The sequence below is a fragment of the Bombus fervidus genome, chromosome 9, assembly GCF_041682495.2.
Source record: "Bombus fervidus isolate BK054 chromosome 9, iyBomFerv1, whole genome shotgun sequence".
NCBI lineage: Eukaryota > Metazoa > Arthropoda > Insecta > Hymenoptera > Apidae > Bombus > Bombus fervidus.
In genome coordinates, this window is record NC_091525.1 from 3,196,040 (window position 1) to 3,217,695 (window position 21,656).

General features: G+C 39.8%; 1 protein-coding gene across 4 annotated transcripts in view; it reads right to left on the reverse strand.

Moving 5' to 3' along the window:
• Cad99c (cadherin 99C) overlaps positions 1–21,656 on the reverse strand; it is a 93,695-nt gene that overhangs the window by 10,050 nt on the left and 61,989 nt on the right. For 3 of the 4 annotated variants that reach the window (XM_072010829.1, XM_072010830.1, XM_072010831.1), the window contains 10 exons: positions 18,265–18,330; positions 16,904–17,082; positions 14,512–14,634; positions 10,851–11,114; positions 3,694–3,843; positions 2,682–2,900; positions 2,323–2,517; positions 994–1,281; positions 522–839; positions 99–239 (listed from right to left, as the gene is read on the reverse strand). In XM_072010829.1, the coding sequence (XP_071866930.1) occupies positions 99–239; positions 522–839; positions 994–1,281; positions 2,323–2,517; positions 2,682–2,900; positions 3,694–3,843; positions 10,851–11,114; positions 14,512–14,634; positions 16,904–17,082; positions 18,265–18,330 (1,943 nt within the window). Of the gene's footprint in view, positions 1–98; positions 240–521; positions 840–993; positions 1,282–2,322; positions 2,518–2,681; positions 2,901–3,693; positions 3,844–5,584; positions 5,827–10,850; positions 11,115–14,511; positions 14,635–16,903; positions 17,083–18,264; positions 18,331–21,656 lie in introns of those variants that run through there. The other variant, XM_072010832.1, reaches the window with a different exon arrangement.

Here is a 21,656-nt window from a genome sequence, read left to right on the forward strand (position 1 = left end):
ACGGCCCAGTGTGTACGGGCTCATATACGTACTGTCTTGAACCGGCGACTAGTCGATAGTGTGTAAAGGCACTAAACGATTCGCAAACATAAACTTACCAGTTGATAACGGGTCAGATCCTCCCTGTCTAACTTCCTTATAACAGTGATCACGCCTGATTTGTCACCGATCGCAAATTGACGCAGATCGTTTCCCGAGACGATCGAGTAAGACACTGGATCGTTCTCTGGGTCAACTGCCTATTAAATAGAGATCAAACAGAGTTAAAAACGTAAGTAAAAATGATTAGTTTTAGATGAAATAAAGAAAGAAAATGTTAGAAAAAATGAAAAAAATGAAACGGGTAACGTTCCCTAGTTTCTTGTTAATCGCGTCCTATTTGGCAGCTTAACCGATAAAACCGACGCCAGTTCCGGCCAGTACCGGTTACTCTTCGTTTCAACGTCCTCTTGCTCTCTCGACAACGTTTACGAGTTAGCGTAAAACGAAAATGACCGTTAAAAGTAATTACGAACACTTACGGTAATCGTTGCGACCGTGGAATTAATGGACGCTCCCTCGCTGACTTGCACCTCGTATACCGGTTGCTGGAAGACGGGACTCCTGGTATTGGGTCCAGGAATCACGTTTACCTCGACGATCGTCTGTGAATATTTTCCACCCTTGTCAGTAGCTTGTACGGTAATGCTGAATTGTTCGCCTGCGTTGAGCTTTCTCACGGATTCGATTAGGCCGGTCTTCGGATCGATTTTAAATTTATGTAGCCCATTATTTGACACGTGATAGATGCTGTATGTTATTTCGGCATTCTCCCCTTCGTCATTGTCCGTTGCCTCGACCTAAATTATTCAACATCGGTCGGTCGAATTTTTTCAAGTCGCGAATATGAAATTTTTATTCTTTTTCTTTTACAATGTGAAACAAGTAGGAAATACCATTCATAGCCGGAAATAAAATTGTTTTCTATTAATATCATGGAATTGGCCAGCCTACCTTTGTCACTACTTTCTTTGTTTCTCCAGCCTGAACGGTGATGGGAGCTATCATAGGAAGCATAGGTGCGTTGTCATTAACGTCGTTCAATATCACCACGAAGGATAATGGCGCAGAAGCAGCAACACCCGTCTTTTCCCTGGCCACCACTTGAAACCGGAAACGACCAGGACTCGGAGGATCACGATCCAGATTTTCTTCGTTCACGACGAGTATACCGGAAGGATCGATCGCGAAGAAATTGGTAGTTAATTCGAAAGTGTAAGCTGGTTTCGGATCCTCGGGGCCCTAAACGCACAGTTAATTCGACAAACGCAATGTTATATACAGATATAATAAAACAAGGCCTACTATAACGCACGAATTAAACCATACGAAAGTTATTTAACGCTACTTAATCGACGCTATTTATATTCGTTTAGAAATCACATGCTAATTACATATTTTCTACGCTTAATATTCACTTTATTTACATGTTCTACGATAAAAGGTAAAATTGTTTGCGTGCATTGATTATTAAACGGTATAGAAACATAAAGCCATGCTACTCTATATTTGCATGTACACATCATCGTTTGACAGTATTCGATACGATCCACGAACTATCAGAATCCAAGCATAGACACTATTCGCTGACATGACGTCGCAACTTACGAATATCAAGGGAAAAGTTTCGCATACGTAGAACAGATCCAATCCTTTTTGTCATTTATTATCGATTCATCAATACGATTAAACATCAATGCCATTTTCACAACGTTTGAAAGGATAAAGAACATCGGCTAACGTAGAAAAAATCGAATAGCTGAATTTTGTTTTCTGCTTTGCCGCCCATTTTTAATTAGTTCTGAAATTGAATAACGAATAATTTTTCGTCGAATAAAATCGTTATTTCTTATCGGCGAATAAACTCTTGGCAAGCTATTCGTTATTAGAATAAAATTCGCTCAACTCTGCGGTCGATGTTTTGCTGAAACGAAACGCATCAAGCGTGCGTCGATCTATTTCCGGACGATACTTGACATTTTTCGCGAAACGAAGTAGAGTTGTCACGCGATGTAGTTTGTCTAAGAGTTTACGATTTTTCCTAGAAAAGAAGAAATCCGAGTTCCTTGATCGATCGAAGAGGTGGCAATTAGTTTTGAAAGGAACGAAATATTTAGATATTTATTTTTGACTTTGTTCCTTTTATCGATTTTTCCTAGTTTTTTTAAGAGATCGATTCAGCGGATAGGTAGGGGTACGTTTTTCATTAAGAACGAGGGAAATTAAAGCATCGGTCCATGGCTCGCTGAACCGAGTCAGATCGATTTCGAAGATTAAACTTACCAAATCAGCGTCCGAAACAGTGAGTACCACAGGATTGCCTATTTTGTCGATAACCTTTGTTCCAATCGGGGCATTCTCATCAACGAAACCCTCTATGTTCGATGCAGTTATAATCGGGGGGTTACTGTCGACTGGCTTCACAGTGATGGTCAATTTCGCTGTGGCCGATCGTTTCGCTTCCGACACCTCGACAGCCTTCCGTCCAGTAAACAAATGAATAATTTTACTGTACGTTTATAAATATGTATTATATACGTATTATTATCTATTATACGTAACATTATATACGCGTTTGCCATCTCGTCCACATCCACGGATACGAGAAGGTTTAATAAACGTTACGTCACGATGACTCTTACCTTGATAATAATATCGAACTTCTTGGTAACCGTTGTGTCGACCGCCTTGATTTGCTTCACGGCGCCAGTGTTCGGGTTTATTTCGAAAAATTCTCGATAATTCGATGGATTGCCACTGAGAAACGAATAATGAATGGGTGCGTTTATACTGTCCATATCAACTGCTTGTATTTTCTCCGGCGATATATTAAGTATCCCGGATAACACTCCACTCGATACCTGATGGAGAAAAAGGCACAATGTATAGAACCGGTTCGCCGATAGCTTAGAACGTTGTCGCGCGAGATTTCAGAGCAAAGAAATCGGTCGCGTATTAAAAATCCAGGGTTGCACGTCGTCTTATACTATACAATACACGATAACGCATTAGCGCATTTGCGTCGCGTACGTCGCACCGTACGTGTACTCCGCGATCAAAAATTACGTCTGTTTGCCAATGTTCAGTTTCTAAGACTAACGATCGTCTATACGTTTATATCGACGTATACCAAAGTTTACTCGTTCGAAGTAGCCTCAGTTTTCTCCAAGAAATCGTTATCTATCGCGAACTCGTAAAACGCAATAGTACCCATTATACCTTACAATTCTTCACAATTTTCTAGACCTACCAAAGTTCGCTCGATTATCGTACAATTTGGGCAAATGACACGCATTGTTCGGTTATATAAGAACACGTACGAGGCCTCCCGCTTAACATTTATATTCAACCGACGTTTTTGCAACGATATATGCGCCAAGTTTTAATTGGTCTTTTCGTACTTCTCTATGGCCCTTTTCGTTTTCGAGTATGTTTCATATTCTATTACATCTTGTACGTGTAAACAGCCAATATATGTATGTACATAACTACGCTTAATGATAGGTAATAATATAATATATAAGTCTTACTTTATTCGCTTATTATCGTGTGATTATGCCAAATTATAGGAAATTATTTGTTTAAAATAATTACAGGCCTTAGATTTCAACGTGAAAGCTGCATTCGATTTCAACGTGAAATAAATGTACTTACTGAAGCCGAATATTCTGGATTAATACAGGCGCCATCCAACAGCATACAACCTTGATAGATGAAGGAAGGATCTTGATCATCGTCGTCTCTGATATTTACCGTCAAGGTGGTGGTAGATGTGAACCTTTCGGATACGTTCCTTGCACGATCCTATCAACAAATAGTTTATCGTGTATTGTTTATCTCATCATTTTACCAATTAACGTCATGGTCACGGTTGTACTTTCCAATGTGATGAAACCAATTTCTTTCGCCGTTCTCCGCAGTAACGTATACGTTAAAAAACATTAACGACATCCAATTTAACTGTATAAATCCTTCTTGCTGCAATCGAGACTCGGTATCGATTGCAATATTACCAATCATAAAAAAAATTCGATTCATATCAAAAGGCTTTTTTTATTGAAATACGAATTTCTTCCCACAAATTTGAACGAGTTCGAAGAGAATAATAAACGACTATCGTATTAGAAGGGAATATAGCTGCGAATGATGTTGCGAGACCGAACGAACACAGAAATGTAATAAGTTAGGTACAAAATAAAATGACTAAAAGTTATATGCTAACAAGTGAAATTACTACGATTACGTCAATAATCGATCAATAATGACTACGTTATACACTCTTACTTCTTATTACCACTTACTTCCAACTACATGCGTATATACATATCCTTTTCTTCAATTTACATTTACAAATTTTTCATACTATTATATCGTTTCGAACAAAGCGTTTCATCGCGAGCCGAGTCAACGCGATTCCAGCGCACGGACAAATATTCACGATAGTAGCTCCGTAGGGTCCCGTTGTAGATGTATAACAACGTGTCCATCAATGCCGATAATTCCGTGCAATTTCATGTCGACTCGATCATCTAAAAGTATTAAGCAACTCGGTGGTCGAGCTTGTCCGATGCGAGTTAAACGCAACGGACCTACGCTTCTCTGCTGTTGGCTCGATTATTCTTGAATTATGAAAGTTCGATCGTCGCAAGTAAAACAAGAACGATCGTTCCACTGTTGCTTGTGAATCGGCAAAATGACCAGAGCGTCCTTATCTGCCAAGGCAACGCTTCGTACTAAAATCGAGTTTCGGCGAGAGATGAGAAGACGAAACGCCCGCGGTTACGAGTTTCAGTGGAACTCGAAGCCATCGTGATCCAGCACAGACTTTGTTACCGCTTCGTAAGAACTTTTCTCTTTCACTTTGCCCTTTGTTCGTTCTTTCCTCTTCCTCTTGTGTGTTGTAGCACCGTTTACGGGCGTGGCACCGACCGTCGTAACCGAGAGACAATTGTATCTGGCGCCTTGGCGGTCAGAAAAATATTTTTACGAGTTTAGTCGTCGATTTCCTTACCTCATTGATAATCTTTTAATATCTAATCTCGCTGGAAGAAGAAAAAAGAACGAGTGTACGGAACGCGACATTTACAGTCGAGAAGGTTTGTGTACTTGGCGGAAAGGAGGACAATACGTTCGAGAAGACGTGCAGCCAGCTGCTCCACGCAATATTCAAATGAGCCACACCTGTAGCAGCAGCTGTTACAGCGATCCACGTTACCCTTGCGACTAGCAGAGAGATCGATCATGAGTTCAAGCAGCTACGAAGACTCGCCATGTTATCGCGTACGCCTTCTAGATTTCACATATTCGTAATAATTTGTAATATATAGTGTTTTATACGTGACTTAAAATTCGCGTAAGCGCGACAACGGTTATTTTTAGAGATGCGCCGTGAAGTAATTTATTAATAAGAAGGTTTTATATTTTCTGCCGTATGCTTACACTCGCCATATGTCACGCCGATGTCAATGTCGAAGTTAAACGATTCAGTTGAATGTAATCCATAAGTACACGACCAACTTATATGCTTAGCGGTCAGCTCACTCACCATTGAAAAAGCGTTGACTTGTTGCCGTGCAAGTAACACGAGCAGCAACACTTTCACCGGATTAAAAGGTTCCATCGTCGATTTCGCGTGACGTTTACTTTTATTCTAAATAGTCCTAGCCGCTTTCGATCAAGTCCATTGTTTCAATTTTAATTTTAAAATCTTTATGCAAGACTATACAAAGCCACATATCGCTACGCGTCACAACACGTTTGCTATATAATCAACACAAACGAGATGGGTGCCGTGTTTCTCGTATGACGCGTGTAACTGACAGCTACTATACATGCATGCATGTCGCTCGACAGCCATAGGAACAACGAATAGACGAAGCAAACGAAGAAAGCGATGGCTTTCTAAAGCCGTTTCAGCATCCAAACGGTTGAAAGACAGCGACGGTATAGGTACGATATCGTATGTTTGGTATAAACTGCAAAATGTAACGGCGCGTCGTGAAACGCATCTTGGTACGGTTCGACGATTTTATCACTGAAACGCTGTCATTTCCTTTTACGAGTATCGCGCGGACGAGTGCTACATACGAGTGCTGAATCTTCACAGAAATCTATCATCCATAGAGTCGTGTTTCGCGCGCGCCATCGTCCGCAGCGGCTTTGGGATTCGCATGGTGTTTCCTGTTTCCCGGAAACGTTCTATGTACACTACATGTTGCGCGCACTAGTTGTTACACGCCTGGATAACACCATTGCCATGAATCGGGATTATCGTGTAATTTTATACCGCGTACATCAACTTTGCGAACAGGCATCGTACCTACTCTCGCACGAGATTGCCCTCATTGTTTTATCGGAGGTTTCAAACCCAGTCACGCCGCTATCTATCCAATATTGCTGGCCGTTCGACGCGGAAGGAACCAATCCACGATCGGTAATCACTGTTTCGTGATCGCTGCTGCACCATGGCGTAGAAATCAACTGTTCGTCGTAACATTCAAGTGTAACAAACCAAACTGCGAATATAAACGATGCTAGCTAGTATTTCGTACTTGGTCATATCTGAATAATTGGTCTCGGATATATCGAAATTATGTACGTCGACGTACGTGGAATTTCGATATATCTGCAAAAGAGACCTATTACACGAACGGAATCGAAAATGTTGATCGTCATAATGGACATAACCGACCGTGGTTCCGCGATTTGCATAAACTTTCAATCGTCGGTGAAATCTAAACGCGTTCTGCATCTTTGGTGCCCAAAATGCGTAAAACTAACGTCGATAGATGCGCACCTACGCCAATGCGCCAACACTTGCTATATACGAGACAAGCGGCTTCCCGTGGCCACATTGTAGAAATCGTTCGTTTCACCAACATCCTCACGTATATCCCTCTAATATTTAATATTCGCCATTAATCTCCATTCCACGAACGATTCGTTGCTGATGGCACGTTTCGCGCACAGCTCGACCACTCGCAATTACGCTCACTCGCTTCGACAAATTCGAAACCGAACGCCGCCTCTTTTCCTATTTTCAAAACTAGAGATTATAGATCCGATGCTGTCATAACTAAACATATGTAGCTCCCATTTTTCCTATTCAACGATAGAACGTCACGTATATCGTTTACGAATATTCTATTATATCGGGTAAAGATTCGAATCATTAAGACGTAGCTGGATTTAGAGTCAAGGAAATATCGAGTTTAAAAATACGCGTCGAATATCGAAAAAGAAAAGACAAAGAAAAATTAGATGGATATTCGCTAAAGTTTAAAACGTTTTATCATTCGCAGCCTGTCGGTCGTCGTTGCTAACAACGTCTATTTTATCGAACGCTTGCCAACTAGACTCGACTGACTTATCGTCAGCGTACAGTTTTTCGATTCGCTTGAAATACGTTCGCGGAATAAAAGATGTCGTGAAACGAGCGACTTACGACGCGATTTCACTTTCGTCAACGCTTATATAGATAGATCTGAGCGCGAGTCGTAGGAGCGTGATTCGAATACGCATCTATCAAGCGACATAGTTTTTCGCAGATTGCACGCGATCACGTTTCGCGTTCGACGATCACGAGAACGAGACACACAGGAATAAATTTCACATATTACAGGACGAATTTGCCACGTTTACAATTTCCGGCAGTCAAACGAGAATGAAATTTAAAGCTTAGGTTACGGCGCGCCGCGAGTCGAACGGTGACTAATACCGCGAGGAGACTATCCTACCTTGCCCAGTTGCATTTGCAAACGTGCATACACCAATGCGTATAGGTCCTGCCATATTCGCTACCTACCGAGTTCTACTCACGGATACCTGGTTGTAACGTGAGTTTCTTTGTTTGCCTAGTCTACGATCCGCCCAACTGCTGACATTTACAAGACAGCCATCGATTGATATTCTTTACGCATTTTATCCATCTTGATCGATGCGGATACCATGAAACGTCGGTTGAGTACTCGCTGTCGTGACCGGATAATTAAGACGATCGAGGTCACGCATTTGTTATTGCACCAAGCTAAAGATAAGCCTGCCAGTTCAACGTAAGGTTCTAAGAACAAACAGTATAAGTACTATTCTTGCTACTGTCCCGAAAAGTTCTTCGTCGGCGTAGAGTATTTTGCTAGTGAGATACGCGTATCTAAATACCTTTGTTATATGTATACAAAGTAATAGTCATTTGCAAACAGCCGGTATACTATATGTATTGCATAAGGTATAGTCATTCGTACCATAATTTACGCCTAGTTCATACGTTACAAACTAGTGTGTAATTGTAATATTTGACAAATGGTATAGGGAGTAAAGGACTAGCCTACAGTCGCACCGCGTCGCTAAATTGAGAAAATGTGCGTTGAATCTGTGAAAGATAGGATCACCGATAGCTTCACAGAAAGCAGAACTTAAAAGAAACAACGCAACTTTAACATTATTTATACAATTGAAATTCATTTCGTTCTATTTCGAGTTTATTCCGATAAAAAGTCTACGCAGCCTTGCTCCTAGAAGCTACTTCTAATCCAAATGTGCAACCGTTTATATTTTGTCGTATCTTGATCGAAATCGAGATCGGTTGTGATTTAGCAAAGGTTCCATTTTCTCCGTGACCTCGATATCCAATCCTGTATCGTAATGCTGGGGTGTTTCTAGCAGCACTGCAAATATGCGAATAAGTAGCCCGAAATCAGCAGCAACGGTGTGGCAGCTAAGGAATTTGCGAATCTGTATCTCCGGTAGCGTATTTAGTCACGAAATTAACAATGTCGACTCCGAGAAAGCGATATGCAAATATCTACAAGCGCTTGCTCTAATCGCTACCTTCTAATCTTGCTACGCGTGCCAAAGTTGCACATCCAACTGACACGATATCATGAAGGATACGTGCTGTGCTCCGTGTTCAATGACACCATCTCTTTCCTTCTTTTTTTTTTTTTTATGTTAAACGTATTATCGAACACCAATTATCCGGTCGCTTTACAGTCGAGCTGGAAAAGTTAGATCGTTATACTAAGCTCCGGTCTAACAAACCCATCGACTTTTATCTTTTCGTTATGATGGCAATGCATACGATACATAATGCCGAATGTTACGAAAAAAATATCGTAAACATACGCACAACGAACAACCGTGTGAAACTAAATAATAGTTGGATGGTTCAAATCTTGCAGAAGCAAAGCAAGACTCTATCTAAGTTGCAACGGTGAGCTTCTAATTGCTTAGGTCGTACGTTGTAAAGCAAGCTACTCATTATTATAACGATGATTCGTAATTTCCTTAATATAGATTTTATCAAGCTCTTTTGATATTCCTACTCATTGGAAAATGGGCATATATGCACGTTGCACTCGTTAGACATCGCGGCGTAGAAAGGAAAGAAAACTAAGAAGAAACCGAGGTACTGATTTTCGTATTGGTAAGAAGCGTGTAGTATCCGCAACGATGGAAGACCACGATGTGCTAATACGAATATCATCCGAGGATCGATAGATGACTCGTCTCGATGACTCATCGAGTCCTTACACTTTCGTCGCACACTAACTGACCGATGACTACTCTCGTAAAGTCACTCTTCCTTCCTATCCAACATCTTGATTTACCGTTAAATTAAGAAGATATTTTAACATACCTAATTACCCTAATGCATAGAGGCCTCCATGCGGTTTCACTACTCGCGAGTACATAATGATATTTTATAACGTTCCTTACTCGACGATTTTTCGATAAGATATATCCGATCGATTTATAAAATTTCGATGTATATAATTTTCAAAAAATAAACTATCTATACGCGGTGGCGAGTCGTAAAAACAGCGAGTGAAAAATCATAAACGTAACTGGGAAAGTATACGAGGAAAGAAACAGAAATATTAAAGCGAAGCTTCTTGGACAAAATAGACGAAATACATAAGTAGAAACGATCGTCGAACGTGTTTTAGATCTTTAAAATGATTGAGGAAAGAGAATATTAAACATCCTTGATCGTTCATTGCAAGTAGCTCCTGCAACTGCAAGTATAATATATAGCTGCATAAATGCGTTGCATTCGCAAACGCGCTAAATTCTATTGCTTTGATATTGGATAAAGCTTTCGGTAGGTTGGCAAGCGTTTTCGAATACCACCGGCGTTAGCAGCTAGCGTAACTATTCCAGACGACGCGACCGGCCTATACAAATAACCTGGAAGCCGAGGTTATCGAGATCACTGCTTTGCAAATCGATCGGATAACCAATGGTTACCGGGATTTCCAAAGGCAAATTATATCTATCTAACCCGAAAGCCAGAAAATACATCGGTGCAAATCATATCATGTATTCGCATATAGTTTAGCTATTTGGAACTACGGGAACTACTTTTACGGAACTTGATAGAATTCCTTCTTTAACAGAATCGTGTCAGGAATGGCCTAATCCTAACGTAACGTAAAGTACTATAATAGGTGGGATCGCGTTCAAAAGATTCGATGGGAGATTTATATTCGTAGGAGTATCGTTATGCGCAATCGATGTCAGAAATGACGACATAGCTGTAATTGCTGCCTCGTTAACGCATTTTTATCACCACTGCACTGTATCGAACATGTGGATTAATCTTTCTAATTAATTAATTGATTTCTATCCAGAAGCAGACTCGGAGAATTGGAGTATCGAATTTAGTGGAAAAGCGTGTGACGCACGATGACGAGTGAAAATTACTTTAAAATTACCTGAAAATTAGATACTTGTAACGTGTAAATCACAAGTTTATATATATATTTTTGCTGCGATTACTGATTTTATCGGATTGCCAAAGAATAGGTACTTACCGATGCCAAAATAGTGACGAGGTATCGTTGCGTTCTTTCAAAATCCAGGGTACGGTTAACAGTAACTTGGCCTTGATGAGGTAAGTTAATGCTGAAGTAACCGTATCCGTCAGCCGTTGTTATTCTATTTCGACCAACTCCATCATTGTTGCCAATGCCGGTTCCGTCACCAGGAGCGATTGAGTATTCCACGATGCCGTTCACACCGGCATCCGCGTCCACGGCCACCACGTTTTTGAAGATGGTCGAACCAACTGGCGTTAGCTACGACCAAATCATACGGAATTGGATGGAATAGTTGCTTAAAAAATATTTTTTACATTACAGCTATTAGTAAGAGTAAATAATATATAATAAACAATAAAATAGATATATCTAAGTAGAAATCATATTCTTGAAACATTCTCGTGTAAATAAGAATAACCATAAAAAATTGCAATTTTACCGTTATTACAGACCTGTGATCTTTTAGCTAAACGAAATTATAGCGTGCACCTGTTACCACGACGTTAAGTGGAAATAATTCACAGAATTTGTCGTAGGATCGATTAGTGGCTTTTCGATAAACCTCGCGATAAAATCAGGCTATCCTGGCGCGAACCGCGAGTGGATACATTTTCGTGCTGGTTTTAGCTGATTAGCTCGAAGGTTGTGTGGAGGCGAGTGTAGCGCGATACGAACTTACGAACAAATAGCTCTGAGAAGGTGCGGTTGATTTTTGCGGTTACCACGACCGATTATCAACGAGAACGATTCAGCTTTCTCCGTTTCTCTTCTAAGAAAATCGGCCGGCTATTTGTGCCCATGGTAGATTAATTAGTTTGAACGGAGATCGCGAACAACGCGAAAAAACTCCTACGATTCTGCAATTGCGACCGATAGGTCGTGTCACGCATTGATACGGCAACGTGTCTATGTATTAATTCGGAGATAATCGTCAGCCACTGTAGCTACAGAGATATTCTTTTTCTTCGTTCCTAATCGTATATCTGAATCTATGTATCTATCGAACGTAATACAATAAAATACCTTCGTTGAGGAAAAAGAGAATACAAAACCGGATATAAAGATTTAATTAACTTTAGGATAACGTTGAATATTTGTATTTCTTATTTGGCATAATGCAGCTAATTATTTCAATGACAATCCTTATACTAATTATCTGTACTTAAGGTTTTTTACTACTCATAACGGTTCGTTCGATTTTTTGCGTTAGAAGAACAATTATCAAGATTTCCCTGTCTGTTGCGTTCAATTATGTACGTACATACGTAAATACGTTATCGACATCGATCAATTAGTCCGTGCTTCAAGATAGTGGCTACCGTTTCGAAATCCGATCCTGCTTAATTCCAACAAAACCAATGAAAGAGCGAATTGAAATTATGTAACGAACAAGCTGTTGTGCGAAAATAACGGTTATGAAAAAAACGGTGAAAGTAACGGTATTGTTGTGAATTATTTCATCGGTAAGACCATGTATTAGACTAAATTTTGAAATTTCATCGAATTCTAAATATCACTTTATCTTACAGCGTGAAAGTGCATCGACGATAAATTATATACCGCGCAACATCCACTAAACGCAAGTGAATTCAAATCAAACTCATTCATATTAATACGAATGCAGAACTTTAAATAGAACCAACGTTAATACGGCGGGATAAATAATTCACCGAGTTCATTCATAAAACATCGACAAGTATGCACGTAGAACGTATCGGTACTATACTATAAACATGTACACTAGAACGCGCAGACTTGTATTAAAATTTTTCCATCATAGAAGCGCCTATTTAAAATCGTTTATCCGACTTTGAGGATTGTCGCAACTCAGCAAGAATCGATGGTTTAGGCTAGAAACGAGTGCAAATTCGAACGAGCATTATCTCATCGACCAACTACCAAACGAAAGAAACCAGGCTCGTGCTCGTCTGTTGTTTGTTCGTAAACGCGCTCGGAAATACCATTTGTTGCAACAATATCCCCGTGATCGTGTCGCGTGTAACGATCCACGCGAACCGCTTAACGGCCGAACGAGCCGTGGACAGTTTCAATGTACCGTTATGCGTTGCCTCTACAGATGTAGCTCGATAGCATGCTTGTTCACCATCGTAAAATGCAAGTTCATTAAAATAAGTATTAACATGGAATCGAAGGGAGAGCAAACGCATGCCAGTGCGTGCCGTGGCATCTGGCTGGATCAACCGGTATTCGCGAGATGCGCGCCATTCCTATTATAACGGTCCGTTAGCGTAGAAAAGAAAAGGAATCCGCGCCACGAGAATTCTGCCGACTCTCCTCGTTTCTCTTTGACACGGTCGTGACGAAATTTCCGACGACTGCTACGTGTCTGGTATAGATTGAAAGAGCGATCTACTTTTCCAGCTGTTACCAGATAACTTGCCTACGAGATTTATCCTTCCAATACGTAATCAGTGGGATATTGGATGACTCGTCGACAACTTGGATAATTTAATTGGTTCGTGCAGTCTACCGTCGGGAATCGGCACATCCAACTTTCAAACCTAGACGGACAGTTCCCGTGTTTTTCGATAAATTTCAAATCGAAATCGTCCCTATACGTTCGTAAACTTTGTGTTTGCCTCTTCGGCGTTATCATAAAATTTCTTCTTCGGATAAATAACTTTTCATTTAAAAAATTCCATTTAACGTTAGTTTTAGATAACGCGGAATGTAGATTTCTTTCCTGCCGCCGATCGATTAGACAGATACTCTGTCGTAAGCATCTTCGGAAACATCGAATTTCACATGTAGATCGATTTTTCTAGTAACGCAGCGTAGACAAATTTTGAGCATCGTAATTAAAACGTAGTTTCTCGATTTCTATGAAATGCATATTTCTCATTCGATGAAAGTTTTTCACGCGTTCGATTTATTGTAATCACAATACTACTCGCTCTTGTAGATCATTCCTGTTACGTGATTACATAGTATCAGCTCTATTTGTAACAGGTATCTATTTTTATCTTTACTCGTCGTTATGTAAGTCGTGAAACATCCGTGTGTAGCTAACATTACGGATAAACCTATCGTTAGTAGTGCTTATACTACGAAATCCGTCGATGCAATTTGCATTCGTAGTACTTTTAATTTCGACGGGAATTCCATCACGTAGCGGGTTCATCGACTCCGAAACATTTGCAATTTTAATATCGTCGAACCATTCGAACACGATACGCTTTAGAATCGACCGTGTCACGTCGATTATTTCGTCTTTCTTTCCTTATGACGATTCCTTCACTTTTCATTTAACGTCGTCAAGTCTGTGCGACGAAACTTTATAAATCCTAAATGTGATTTTAAGGTAAGGAAAGCCTGCTTTATTTATTTCGTTACATTCTTGCGGATAACGATCGACCAAATCACTCGAGCACGACCAACTCACCGATTTCTCGTCCTTTGTCGATCAATAAATTTTTACCCTACTGGATATCGGTAATTTGAAATTTTCTGAATATCATCTAATCGATTAACTTTGATCGAGTTGACTTTTCCTCTATATATACGTGACACGAACGCTACGTGTATCAAATTTCACACCTTATTTTCTCTAATCACGTGTATTTTTAGTAGAATTAAAGTACTTGGACACCAATTTCTTTCGCTTGAAAAGATGGAATACTTTATGCCGACTTACCTCTGGCACTGTTGTCTCGTATGGCGTGTTAATGAATTTTGGCGCATTATCATTTATATCTGACACTCGCACAATCACCGGTATGGTCCGTTTCTTGTTCGTTTGCTTCACCGTACAGCTTAACTGGAAAAAGAACGAAAATTACCTTATACTAAATTACTGCATACATACGTTTTACGTCTTCACATGTAAATATTCTGATATAAATATACCGACAAATACCGTAGCTCCATGGTTAAATATACTTGCTTTTTCAAATTTATTATCAACATCGCTCTATATAAAATGATAACTCTGATATATCCTCGACATACCTACGTTTACGGTAATCGAGCTTAGCGTTAAAAGTTTTTATATTTCTTCGCATTAATCTAATCCTTATTATCGTATTGTCAGCACATCGTATTATCGAGTTAATCTCTCGTTGAGAAGCAGCCATAAGCGATGTCACATCGGGATACTCGTTAATATTTCGCGATAGTATACAGACAAATTTACGAAAAACTTTGATCGATACAAACGCTTTTACGATACCGTAATGTACGCAATATATAGGCTAACGATAAGTAATTGTAAGAAATCCACGCGAGAGTACCATTTGCAGATTATGATCTAATCGTCTCGCGATTTTCTACATTCGTCGTTTACGCCATTACGATAATTATCGATAAGACTGCTAGAATTTGAATTGATCTTCCCTTCTCTATCGCTTACCAAACAAAAGCAAAATGTACGCGGGATTTTCAAGCGACTGGATTTTATACGGTCAATTTGCGAAAACGGCAAATACGAGCAATCTCTTACGGAACGTTGTATCAGAACGCTGCTCTAGACCTTTCACATTCCTCGCACCACAGTGTCATAAGAGACAACGTGCATTCCCGGCTGCCGATATGGCTACAAAGAACGGCATCGTATACTATGCAATTTCAATTTACAAATTCGATAATAGTCTGATTTTCCTTCGGATGTTTGTACAAAGTCACCGATTTTACACTACTTTTCCTACTAACAAATATCAAGATATTAAAGACTATATCTCAAACATTCGATGCCATACTTGATATTCGATTAATTCTTATTTGAATTTGTTACTTTCCCCGGTTTAATTACTTCCATTCTATGATCAAATTCTCTTGTCCTCCACAACATACTTACACGCTAATCCATGCGTCAGAGCAAAACGTTGTACGAAGCGTTCGTTAGAAATGAAAGATACTCAAGTTCTATCGCAAGCTGAACGCGATCGTTAAGAGCAAACAGTCACCGTTAAATAACCGTTCAGAAGGTTAACGAAGCACACCGTGATAAAAATGAAACCGAGCGAAATTAAGTCGACGGAAGGATTGTTGCTTCCGGTTTTGTCCCGACTGGTAAGTTCATTGCCTGCGAAGAGGAGCAAAAAATTCCGGGGGCTCTTCTTGAATCTCGCAGAAAATGCAACGAGACAGCGCCAAGCGTAGAAACTGTCGCGCTACCACCCGTTTCCGCGCAAAAACCTTTCGCAACGAGAGCGTCTCTCGAAACCAGAGTCGTCGTTTTTCACCCGATCGACCGAGGATTGACCGTGTGTTATTTACGATAATGAGAATTTCTCCGCAAATCGTGCATTCGATCACCGACATTAGCGATTGTCAAATCAAAGAGTTTATCGTGCATTTCTTAAATGGTCTCTTTATCCGATCGGTACGTGACACTTGGAGAATAATAGTAAAAACCAGATTTTAGGTATCGAGTTGTTCGTCATCGAGTTCATCCTAACGGTGATCAAAACGGTTTTTTAATGAATCGGGATAACTTGTTAATTCGATAGGACCGATTACGAGTGAAATTAACTTTTTAACATTTATAACATTGAAATGTCACAAATTTTTCACGAATATCTCGAATTGTTTAGAAATAGTTCGCTGCTTTATTCGCCCATTCCATAGATGGTAGGATCAGCAAACATTATTATTGCAGATAAATGAGAAAAAGAATAAACGAGAAAGAATTGTTTCATGCGAGCAAAGACCACTTAGTACCACTTGTACTAAGCAAAAAATGAATCATCTCCACTACATCGGTCTAGTAATCTTTTCACGAGCAGCTAGTAGTGCATTTGAAAAACACGTACGTGCTTGATCGATCGTTTCTGTTATCCAGGTTCGGAAACACATCCAGTTACATGCTCGGAACGAATCGGAGAGAAATATACGTGGCTTTCTCGAGATAAACACTGCGACACACGAAGCGGACAACTACCGATTGCGTAACGCAAAACGCAGATAATAGATTCGACAAATTTAATTTCACACGACCGCGCTAAGTGTAAAACTAGTAACCTACCTAATGTTCCGTTAAAAAATCCATTTTGTCAAAAATAACCAAGTCTAGTAAGAATTTGTCTTACCTGAAAAACAACGTGCGAGAGATTTTCATCGTCCCTATCCAGAGGATCCAACAGCTGCAGCTTCTTTCCATTCAGTTTAAAACGAGGCTGTCTTCCAGGAAAGATCAACTCCAACATGGTCTCGTTATACGGATCGCCAGATACCGGAAGTTCCTCCGGCGCGGTCTTCTGATCGGTCGCTGAAAAATAAAAACCCGTGAGTCGCGATCGCTACAACGATCAACATGCTAACCGATTTGTCTAGGAAACACGCCTAGTGGGTGTAACGTATTCATGCGGTCGATTCCACAACTAGACGAGTCCCTCTAATAACATTTTTTCCAACGTCCTACGAATACCTATTATCCTTTATGGATAATACGGTAGAATCACAGCCGTCTTCTACCCGAATAATAGGACCCTCCAATAGAATTTATTCTATGAATAAAAGAAGGAAGCCATAGTGGCTTACGAATACTTTTGGATCGATAAGAATCGTTAAAGGACCAGTTATTAAGATATTAAACTTTTAGAGGCTTACACATATGCGTAATTTTTACAGCACAAAATGTTTAATCGACATAATCATTAAAATGGATATGCACATCGAATGTGAAAACACATAATATACAAATGTGAAAATAAATTTTTACCGTTTATATTACCGATAAAATTGATCTCAAAGACTATCGATTAAGCATTTTTTACGCCTGTCTCGCGTAACAATTGTAAGGCGGTTAAATCTTGGATTTCCTTCTTTTCATCGGCCCATCTACACAGTTGTAAAGTTATGTCGTTAGAAGAGAACGCGGCTACTACGTTAAAATCGGTAAGAGGCTACGAAATGACTTCCTCGTGCGCAGCATGCTGTTCGCACTCCGGATAATTAATGTTATCTTAGCAAATTAGGCGAGATCTCGAGGATTCAAGCAATATCTCATTAGTGACATCCAGCGCTCCCTAATTGCATCGCGTCGATTCGCTTCCCTTCATTTCGCATAATTTCTCGTTCAACATTTTATCCTGCGAAATTAATAGAGCATTAACTTTTCGCCTAATTACTCGATTACGAATGTCGGATATCGTTCGAACGAACTGTTTCCAATTCTTTTCAATCGAAAATGTTTACTATTCTTTATGTTTTGACGTTACGTACGACGAATAGTAAATAATAAAGAAGTAGCGAGAAAGCATGAGAACGATCAGTCGAAGAAATTTACTTTTATTTCGCTAACATTGAGTAACACGATGTATGTAAATAGTTGGAGTGCAAAATAAACAGGGTTATTCGTAAGGCTAGAATAATTAGGTATTATTTGGAAGTTATTATTCGTACCTATCGTCCTGGCGTTAAACGTAAATTAAATTAAACGCAAACTTACCATCTCCCCTGCTCTCCTCGATGTCAAGAATAATATTGGATTGTCCTGACTCTACCTCGCACAAGCCTGCAACAAACGAAGAAAAGTTATTTGTCGGATTAATATCTTCGTTATATCTCGCAAGGCTTACGTCTTATAATTTTATAATAGCGCAACACTTTACGCTCGATACGTATCAAGCTCTTAGTAAAATTCTATTATTTCATCTTATGTAAGTGACGCGCGATCGTTCACAATCACAGTCACAGACCGCTTATCAGAAATGCATCACTGCCTTCGCCACTCCATGGCCAGATCCTTTACAACTTTAGACAAAGTCTTTATTCTTTGACAATGGAATGTTAGGTCGCTTGTCATCTTGGGCCACATTATCTCACTAAACAGTCATATCCTCGACACCTCGTACGCGACTTGGAGTCGCCGCCGGATATCGACTTTCCAACATTCGCTCAAACACCCTGCCGAGGTCCATATCGAGCTCTCGGCTCAGTCATAAATAATTACGGTAAGGCTAAATAACGGCGACCTTTATATATTATGTCGTCACGAAGATACATTGCCGTAAACACTCGTGTAAATACGCAAGTGAATTAGATCGGTTATCTTTACCTATCGATGTGGTTTCGCTTCCATTTAGCGATCTAACATTCTTGGAAGATACGAATTCCTTGTTCTATTGCCGCCAACTTGTATCGCTAGATTCCCATACATTATTGTATCTCCTTAAACTTAATTTTACAGAAGTTGAGAACTTAGGAGAGAACGCTGGAAAGTTACTTCGTTATCGATTATACCAAAAGAAAGAAGGAGCATGTATCACAGAAACGCCCATTAAAAACCAACTGGAATATTTACATCTTTGATCATTGGACATGGAAATTTCGTTATAAATATCATTTTCATAAGTGTTTTACTAGAAAATTCCCTTGACAATTACGGTGAAAGTAAGTTCATGTACAATAACCATATCTTCGGTCTAAGAGTTTTAAAACTTAGTAAGAGTACTTCCCTGGTAGAATCGCTGGAGCAGGTGCAAGAAATCTGTCTGACCGGAAACGTGACTCAGCGACACAAAACGGCCGCTTTTGAGAAAAAGATTACGAGATTACCGCGACTGTAGTCGTATGGACGGACACAACTTACAAGTCCCAGCTGTTGAAACGTCTTGCTAGCTCACCAGTATTCTATTTTTAGTCGAATTAATCGAGTTGCACGGACGGTGGCATCTGAATCGCAACAATCTCGCACAGAATTTTATTTTGCAACAAGCTCTAAGAATTCAAAATGCATCATGTTGAAACTGGTTTTGTAATTATTATCGTTCATACCGGTAACAGTAATTAATTTTACGTCTTGACAATTTTATCGGCTAAATTAAGCGATCAAACGTTTATGTCATTAATTATAGGATAAATAACACGTAGTTTTTACCACTTATATGTAATACTTGTAGTCCCTTGTAACACTGAACCACGAAACCGTTAACTTAATTAGTTATACGTGTACTATACTTGTAAAAGTATTACGTGTAAAACATCTTGCACGAATTACAGATTTTATTCGTCGAACAGATCGATGTTTCGGATCAGAGCTCTTCTACAATCCCAAATGATTTGCAGGTAATACCATCCAAGCCTTCCATGTGCAAGCGTTAACCCTCTTACTTTTAGCAAAGGTTTCCGATCTTTCTACGACTTAGGCAGCTTTATTAAAGAAAAAAATCTGAGAATTTATTCCACCGATTTAGAGATATCTATTTTTAATCTAACTAACGATAAGCGGTAAAAAAGGTAACAGGTTTATAGATAAACATAGCTGTTGTGCTTAAGACACAACTTCTTAAAGTATTTTATTTCATTTCTGTTTCGGTATCATCCCGACTACCATCGTATGGAAACTAGCAATTATTAAAAACGTTTAATATTATTTTACGCGTGGTCGTTCGAGACTTCTTGATAATTGAGACGGGCTCGAGTGTACAGAGAAAACGCAGGATGCAACCTTACGCATCACGAGTATTCTTACCTGACACTTCGTGACGAGATCATGGAATCCGAAGAGCGCATAGGCAAGTTGCGTCGCGTCGGAGACGCCAACGACCAACCACGTGCCTCGTGGCTACAATCTTTCATCGAAAGGTTAACGTCGAACACTAATAGCCCCGATGAACGAAGATGCGCCGCTCATGAAACTTACTCTTACAATCGGTAAAACGCTAGATGACATTTACCTTCTCTTCCGTACGCGTTACCTACTTCGAGCCTTGAGCCAGTCTCGTATCCGAGCCGAATCTTTAAATGGATAATTTTTTAATGGATACCCATCCAACAGAAACGTGCACAACCGTGCAGAAATCCTTTTGTCTTGCGCTCAGTGACACGAGAGAGTCCTAAGATTGCCGTTACCGTTAAACGAAGTCGCTCGAACATGAAAAACGGTATTACGCTCGATAGGAGGATATCAAACGCCAAAATTATGCCGTTTCAGCTCAATTATGGCGTGTGTACAGATGACGTAAACCGTACGTATTACGTTGAAAATATAAGTATCTTGCTGCTCTAAAGCGTCCTAAACGATATACCTACATATGATATATGATATATTTCCTACGGCATGTTTCATACAATGCACAAAATAATGCACGATATTTACTCAGTGAATAGATTCTGCTCAAATTGAAATATGTATAACGATTGTCGTTTTGCTTCGAGTCCACGAAAGTTAAACGTTCTTCAGGATAACAGGCAACCCAACGGCTATGCGACCGCTGTAATACATCGTCGAGGAATTCTTTTCACCGAAGAAAGGTATACACTATCGTCGGAACCTGGCCGTTTCGTGGAAAGTTGTTGCATTAGAAAGTGCATACTAAAGGAGCAGACCCATATCTCCGTTCACGCTGTTAACAACATGCCGTACAATTTACGCATGAATAAAATTGTAATCAATAAAACACCGTATCAAGCGTAGACACAAGATAAGTAGAAGAAATAAATAAAGAAAGAAAAACTAAAATAAAAAAAGAATTTTAAGAAACGTATAAACACGATGCGTTATAATTATGAAGACGGAGCCGAATTTACAAAGACGTGCCGTTAGCAACTACGTCGCGAGTTTTGTTTAAAAAATATTCCCGTTGGTAGTCGATAATTTCCACTGATTTATTGAACGCATTTCCTCAAGTACGTACGGCTTTGCCATTACGGCTGTATATCGATCTTATATGCCGTGCACATTGGGGCATTGATGTTTACGAAGGCTGGAGGCTACCAAGTTGGCCGCAAGATCCGTGAGCTATGAGCGCCGAAGAACGCGATCAACCACTGTGTATACACCGCACACTCAGGTACAAAGTAGGCGCTACAGACCAGCGCGGCATACAGATGGGTTTT